This window comes from Nicotiana tabacum, chromosome 6 (assembly GCF_000715075.1).
Source record: "Nicotiana tabacum cultivar K326 chromosome 6, ASM71507v2, whole genome shotgun sequence".
Classification (NCBI taxonomy): Eukaryota; Viridiplantae; Streptophyta; class Magnoliopsida; order Solanales; family Solanaceae; genus Nicotiana; species Nicotiana tabacum.
In genome coordinates, this window is record NC_134085.1 from 67,582,570 (window position 1) to 67,590,463 (window position 7,894).

At 37.2% G+C, this 7,894-nt stretch overlaps 1 protein-coding gene across 1 annotated transcript; it reads right to left on the minus strand.

Moving 5' to 3' along the window:
• Positions 1 to 904: 904 nt before the first annotated feature.
• Positions 905 to 7,665, minus strand: LOC107786795 (uncharacterized). Its single transcript, XM_016608300.2, has 2 exons — positions 6,913 to 7,665; positions 905 to 1,452 (listed from the first exon to the last, which is right to left on the minus strand). The coding sequence occupies exons 1-2, from the start codon at positions 7,215 to 7,217 to the stop codon at positions 1,221 to 1,223; spliced, it is 537 nt and encodes a 178-aa protein (XP_016463786.1). The 5' UTR covers positions 7,218 to 7,665; the 3' UTR covers positions 905 to 1,220.
• Between the last annotated feature and the right edge of the window lie 229 nt (positions 7,666 to 7,894).

Here is a 7,894-nt window from a genome sequence, read left to right on the forward strand (position 1 = left end):
AAATTGAAGATTCGTCCTTCTCTTTCAGCAGCATCCACAATGTAGCCATACGGGGTGTGAGAGTCGTGTTTAGGGGGAGAACTTTAAAGGACAAGTGTTAGTGTGTCACTTGTATTTGCCTCTTCGTGAAGTTGTTCTTTCTATATTTTGTACTCTCTTTTATATAGCGGATTGTTCATCTCCGTCGTGGGCGTAGTCAATTGATCGAACTACGTTAAATGTTTGTGTCTCTTTTGGTATATTTCTCTTTTGTTGTCATATGATTTATCGTCGTTCAAGGTTTGCGTCACTAGCTTCCGCATAACACCTGATTTTTTCCATCCTAACAAACATTTCACCCTTGCATGTTGTATACCCCTTAAAAAGTTCAGATGGAGCATTAACTTCATCTGTTTTGGCTCTAAGGGGACATGAGGCTCATGTCAAAAGAGGCTCCAACTTCCATTGGTACGGACCACTCTTTAGCTGCACATGACCTAAAACCAAATGAGTGTGATTCTGGTTCTTTACTACATCTATGTTGGTAATTTTTTTGTTGTGTTTAATAACAATGGTGTCCAAACTAGCTTGCATGCACCTATAATATTCCACTAGATATGTGATACTTCCTACCAACAAAGATAGCACGAGTAACTCTGCAGAGATAATCTGGGTACGAACATCATTAGCATCAATCCCTCATCATTAGCTATGAGCCCAGGCATCCAAATATTACTTGGAAATGGCTACCTCAGGCACACCGCAAAAGATCCCTGATGCAGCACAAGATGAAATATTTAAACCAAAATAGAAAAAGATCAAGTAATGAAGCTTTTAAGGTAACATCAGCTTTCCCCCTGAAACCATAATGAAGAGCAAGGCAGAATATTGTGAGAGAAAAAAGGAGAAATCTGTGAGAGAAAAGGGGAGAAATCTGAAGCCCATACACGCAACTCGGTAGTGTGGTTCAACAACAGGAACAATTAGCGCAGGACAATCAATCAAATTGTTACACACTAAATACTGGAATTAATTACAAATATTTCTGCTTACATCTCGTCACAACATGAAGCACAAATCTGGTTTTTTTCTGTAGCTCTTCTACCTATATTAACATCTTAGGAAAGTAACAGGAACTTTTCCAAGTGGGAATGCAGCAATATGTATGCTAGAGTGCCATCTTAGCACGGGGAAACATGCATGGTGCCCTAGCTGACATGCTACTATAGTCTCTCCAAGTATTATGATGGTACATTGAAGTGAAAGAGCCAGGAAATCACAAATGCAAAAACCATGCAAGCAAGCAAGAAGTTTAGGAATCGATGACCCTGCCAGAAGTTTCTGGTCTCTACTGTCGCTGGTGCGGTGGCTGCTACAGATGCTGCGTCATTTGCTTCATTCCACTGCTCCACAAGCTCTGCTTCATTTGCACCAGCAACATTCCGTGCAATTGACCCACAGATCTCACAAGTTCTGCAGATTTGAAGGTTCTGGCACAATCAGTTCATATCACATGTAGCAGATAATTAAATAAATAAGTCTTTGAAGACTTCTTTGATTGAAATATAAGGTACATGCAAGCTATGTTAACTGAAAGCAATGAGGATATCTGATATGAGACAGATCAAGAAAACATATCCTTCATCACCAATTTCCAATTTTTTATTCTGTATGTATATCTCATACTCCCAACATGTTTGGGATTGAGGTGTCGCTGTTGTTTTATTTATATCTCATATAGTAGCAAATAGTTTAGTACATTGTGGGAATTACATACATACACACAATACAGACACATCCACACATACACGCATAAAAAGTAAAAGCACAACAAACCCATGCTTCTTCGCTATAGTTGTAATCAGCACAGTATAGGTGAATTACCAAATCTGATGCGTATCCCACACCCCCACCAATGCCCAAATCGTGTCAGATAAACATGAATGCAACAGGGGTTTTGAAGTGTTCCTGTAACACAACATGCAACCAGTGGTTCTTCAGATATGCATTTGGGTGGAAAAAGGTAAAAGCTTCTCCTTATGTTTAAGTATCCATGCAACATCTAAATACATAGTACGAGGTTTAAAGCATCTCCACTTTATCTTCTTCACAAGTCAGAAAACTTGTGTTAATCTTTTAAATGGTACAACAAGGGATTGAATATTGATCATGCCAGAGTTTGATTCTGGAGAAGCGTAAAGGTAGAAGTAAAACCAACACAATTAAGTCAGCAACTCAAAGTAAAACAGCACTGTCCAGGTTACAGGAGGAAAATCTCTATAGCATCATTATTTTGAACGTATAATACATTAGGCTATAAGCAAAAGGAAAAGAAAAATCAAAATCAAAATCCCTTCACAAGACTGAAGTCGAGTATATAGGAACATTACGAAATTGAAATAAAGAGAATCAAACATGGACATAGAGAACGGAATAATTTACAAAATTTAGCAGACTATGCATATGAAGATGGCAATCAGCCAAAGACTTCTCATGAAACCCAGAATGTAGTTAATCCACGCAAGGTAGCAAATGCAAGACAACACAATAAGATTCAGGGTTATGCAACAAAGTAAAGATGCTGCTATGGCACAAACATTGAGTTGGACAGCTTACTGTTCGCGGATCTCTTAAGATATTTCAGGCTGTAAAATCATAATCAACTATTGACAAGCATCTATCTGTTGCATCACATTTGGAAGTGCACAACTCATCGAGTCAAAATATATACATTGAACATGAAAATATAGAAGATCTATGTTCAAAACTACAGATTCAAAATGTACTCAACAGAGACAAACATGTCAAAATAACCTCATTTGTTTTTTTTTTAAGATTAAGACGTCTGAATCCGATTAAGATTAAGACATCTGAATCTGAATACACATCTGAATATAATAAGGTATGTATTAAGACCTGAATAAGATTGTTTGATTTTTAACATCTGAATGTATAAAATTTATCTTTATTTGAAAATTAATAACCATAAAGTTCAAATGAAATACTAACTAATCTAATATTCTATCAATAAAATATATAGTTTTTAAAAATATGATAGTTGTTGGTGGTGATAGTTAACGGGTGAATGCCTATTAGAGACGGTGGTTGGTGGTAGTTTTGGTTGATGATGGTGGTTCATGCTGGTAGCTAGTAGTGATTGGTAGTGGTGGCGATTATGATTGAGGATGGTAGTGGTGATAGTTAATAATGATGGGTGGTAGTAGTAGTTGTGACTGAGGAAGGTGGTGGGTGGGCGGTGGTAGTTATAATGATGGGCAGCGCCGGCTATGGTTGTTGATGGTGATGGGGTGGTCAATTGTGGTAGTTGGGGTGGATGAGTTAATTGTAGGTGAGAATGATGATGGTCGGAGAGGTGGGGATAGTGGATGGTGATGGTCGATAATGGTGGCGGCTATGATTGAGGATGATGGTGGCGTGGTGGTGGTGGAGGTGGTGGTGGTTGAGTATGGTGGTGGCGGCGGCATGGTGGTAGTTGATAATGGTAGGCGGTGGCGACAGTTAATAATGAATATGTGATAGCATCTTAATGAAATTAAGTCTCTGCTATAGATCTTAATCATACAGACCTATTAAGACTCATTAAGTGGTTGTGAAGTAAAAAAAACAAACACACTTAATGATTAAGATCTGAATAATTAAGATTCAGACTTTAAAAACAAACACACTTAACGTTTGAGATCTGAATGATTAAGATTCAGACCTCCATTAAGTGCAAACAAATGAGGCCTAAAGTATCTTTGGTGAATGTTTGCAACATATACCCCACACACACACTCCCCACCCACACCTATAACAAAATAATTAAGACACTAAATTATATTTGCAAATTTTTTTTGTATCACATGCCAACAATCTGAAGCAACAGAAAACATTGCCTAACTTTTAAGACGTTTTAAAGATATACACTCTAATTAGTCCCTGTGCTCGTTCCTGTTCCACCAAAGATATGCATGAAAGACAAAAGTGAATAATAATCATACAATAGAAATAACCTATGACACAGCCAAATACATCATTGTCCCCCCGAGTAAAAGGCATGATAACTTATGAAGTGCCTATCTTACATATCTTAGAACCAACCGATTTGCACTTGTTAGGATTTCCCGGTGGCTGCACGTTAAATAATGAATGACACTGCAATTGGTAAGGAAAGAGCAAAGGGGCTAAGAAACAAGACAATTTTACACACACTCAACACTCTTCAGAATGGTCAAGGAAAGGAGCAATGGTAGCAAGATTCCATATCCTCTATCAGCAAAATGTCACTCTTCTTTAGATGTTTCAACAAAGCTACTTCAACATTAGCTTGTCAATGACCACTCCATCCCCGCACCACCCATCAAGTAAAAATCTCTGATAAACCAGAAGAAAGATGCCTTTTGCACAAGTAGCCAACTTGTTATAGTTTCATTTGAAATTATTTCTTCTAATCACATTAAGCCAGTGAGAATGAATCACTAAACTAACATTCATTTATTATTTCTTCACATTTTCTTAATCCCAAAAAGACATCGCAAGCACACAACTTTGGCCCGTTTTACAACCAGACCATTGTGTGTAGGGGTATTCATAAAAACCCGAAAAATCGAACCAAACCGAAAACCAAAAAAACCGACCAAAAAAACCGATACTTTTTGGTTTGGTTTGGTTTTGGTTTTGAATTTTAAAAACCGATCAAATTTGGTTTGGTTTTGGTTTTAATCAAAAAATAACCGAAAAAACCCAAACCAAACCGACTATAGGAGTAGCTATTTCAAATTTATTATTGCACCTATATATATGTATATTTTTATACAAAGTTTCAAAAATTTTATGGTGAATGTTAATCATTTGCACTTTTAGTGCAGTTCTTTACCTTTATATTCTTGTTTGATTGGTAGTTTTCTTTTGTTAAGTGTAAGAATCCATTTCATGTTAAAAAAATATATTTTTAATTGAGTCCTTAAATTATTCATCACTATTTGATTCAATTATCATCAATATATTTTAGTAAATAATAGTTTTTTCAAAGGGCAATTGATTTGATAGTGTTACGTTGAAAATGTGGTCGCCGGAATGTGTGTTTGGTAGTGTATATCTTATATTTAAGAAAAAATCGATAAATAACCGAAAAAACGACAAAACCCGACATAAACCGAATCGAGAAAAAACCGACTTAATTGGTTTGATTTAGTTCTAATATTTGAAAAACCGACTTACTTGGTTGGTTTCTATTTAGGGAAAAACCGATTCAAATCGAACCATGAACACCCCTAATTGTGTGTTTGTCTAAAGTATATGATAAGAGAGAATCTTCTTCACAGCGTGTGAGAAAAAGAGCATTCCAAGAAGATACAAAGAGAAGCAAAAGAGGGGAAAGTAGCTAATAAAGTGTTTTTTTGTAAAAGCTAGATGTGTGCGAGATCTCGTTCCTCCATACAGAATGAAACCTCAAAAGGTTTAGCATTATGTCGAATGTCCTGCTCATCAATACAAGTAGGTCAACTGGAAAATTCGATAGACAGGAAGGTACTTCACATTTGCGTTGACATCACAAATAGAACAAAGTGTTAGGACCGTAAAAAGCAGGTATCATGCGGAAGCTAGCAAAGCAAACCTTGAACGACGATAAATAAGACAACAAAAGAGAAATATACCAAAAGAGACACAAACATTTAACGTGGTTCGGTCAACTGACCTACGTCCACAACGGAGATGAGCAATCCACTATAATAAAAGAGAGTACAAAATATCGAGAGAACAACTTCACGAAGAGGTAAACACAAGTGACACACTAACACTTGTCCCGTAAAGTTCTCCCCCTAAACACTACTCTCAAACCCCTATGGCTACATTGTGAATGCTGCTGAATGAGAAGGACGGATCCTCAATTTATAGAAGTCCAAACCTTTTCCTACAAGAAAAAGGACTAGCCAAGTATAGGAGAATTATAATTTCCTTCTACAAAAAGGAAAACTCAATTAAGGTAATTATATTGCCCTTTCCTTCAACAAACAGGAAAACCAAATATGTTAAGAAAATTATGGCAAACACCTAACACAAAGTTCAGTCAGACGAAATTCTAACTTGGTGACAATTTACTGCTACCCAGTGTCCACATCCAAGCATGAGACAAAGACACCGGAACGTATCGGGAACCTATCAGATTGACGAAAAAGATAAGTAATATAGGAATTTATACTCCATCAAATGATTGAAGAGGAGCCTTGGCGTGAGTGGTAAAGTTGTTGTCATGTGACTGAGGTCACAGGTTCAAGTCGTGGAAACAGATTCTTGCAAAAATGCAGGGTAAGGCTGCATACAATAGGCCCTTGTGGTCAGGCCCCTCCCTGGACCCGCGCATAGCGGAAGCTTAATACACCGGACTCCATTAAAGGATTAGACTAGAAAAATATTTTTACAGGATCCACTAGACAAATTGGAGGCTGGTGATCAGTATTGAGTCGGTGTCCAATTTCAACAAAAAGAAATGGTATGAATGAAGTTCTGAAGTTATATTGTAGATAAATGAGAGAAGGATTCAGATCGGAGAAATTAATATTTCGCAGTAAAGAATAAGTAAAAATCTAGTGTCAGTTGCTCAATTTTTTCCATTAAACACAAGATGCTTATCCACTTTCATTTTGCTCTGTCTACCACAAAGCTTACCTTATACTCATTAAATAAAGCTTAAACTATAATCAGAAAACAAATTTTGCCACTATCTTAACGGTAATCTACTTTTTGGCCGCATTCCCTGAATGAGCCCCTGAACAAAGAAAAAATGTAGGGGTTTCTCCTAATCATTCTCTAAACCTGAAAATAATCTGTACCCAAGAAATAAAAAACGACGAAGAAAGTAGCCATACTAAAATTAGGATAAGACAACTGGTTTATTATAACAAAATGTGGATTACTAGTCAAAATACTTACTTGTTTCCTTTAATTTTGAACCAAGCCTCAGCACACTGCTTGTGAGCAGCAGCCAAATCATCTTTACAAGAACAACCCAATTCAATGGGGACCTCAGATTCCGGATTCGAAGCATCAAAACTCAGTTGGCAAATCCTACAATCCCTCTTTATAACTTTAGGCAAATGTGGCTTAGTAGTATCCTGTCCCTCAGCTTCCAGATCCACTTCCACTGAACATTCTGATACAGAAGAAGTCCTCTTCTTTTCCACAATTTCAGCAGTACCAGCTTCCAAATCAACATGGGACTTGTCTAAAGTTGACATTTTTAGAGATACCCAGTTCAAGAATCTTCATGTAAATGCAGGCTGTGACGGAGATCATTAATGCCCAACAAAAGTTGAAGCTTTCTCACAAACTTTCAACCTAAGGGAAAACGAAAAGAAATAGTAATGTCTAATCAACTGTACTCCTTTCTTTATCTCGTGTTTGGTAGTAGGTGAGCTCTCTCCCTCTCTTCTGTCAGTAAGCCTTTGGAGGGAACGACAAAGAAAGTGAAACAGTTCCACGGGATGTAACCTCCATGTGAAGAGGGAGAGGAGAACTACAAGGACTAGCTTTGGAAGTAGATTTTATGTACTTCACTGCAAGTCTAGTAGTATCTTTATATACTGCTTTGCCGATTGTTTCTTTCTAAGAACCAGCTTCTGGTCACGATAGTGTATTTTTGTAAGAAGAAAGAGAAAAGAAGAGAGATGTTTAATTTCCACTGCGCCATCTGACTTTTGAGTAGTTTTTTAGTATATTATACACAGTTATGCTAACATGATTAAAAATGGAAAGGACAAAATACCCAACAACAACAACATGTTCCTGCAAATGAGGTTCGGGGAGGATACCGTATACGTGACCTAGCTCCTATCCTGAAAGGCTCTCTTCAATAAACCCTCGCTAAAGACAAGATGAAAAGGAGCAATGGCAGTAAGTGGTAACAGCAACAAAG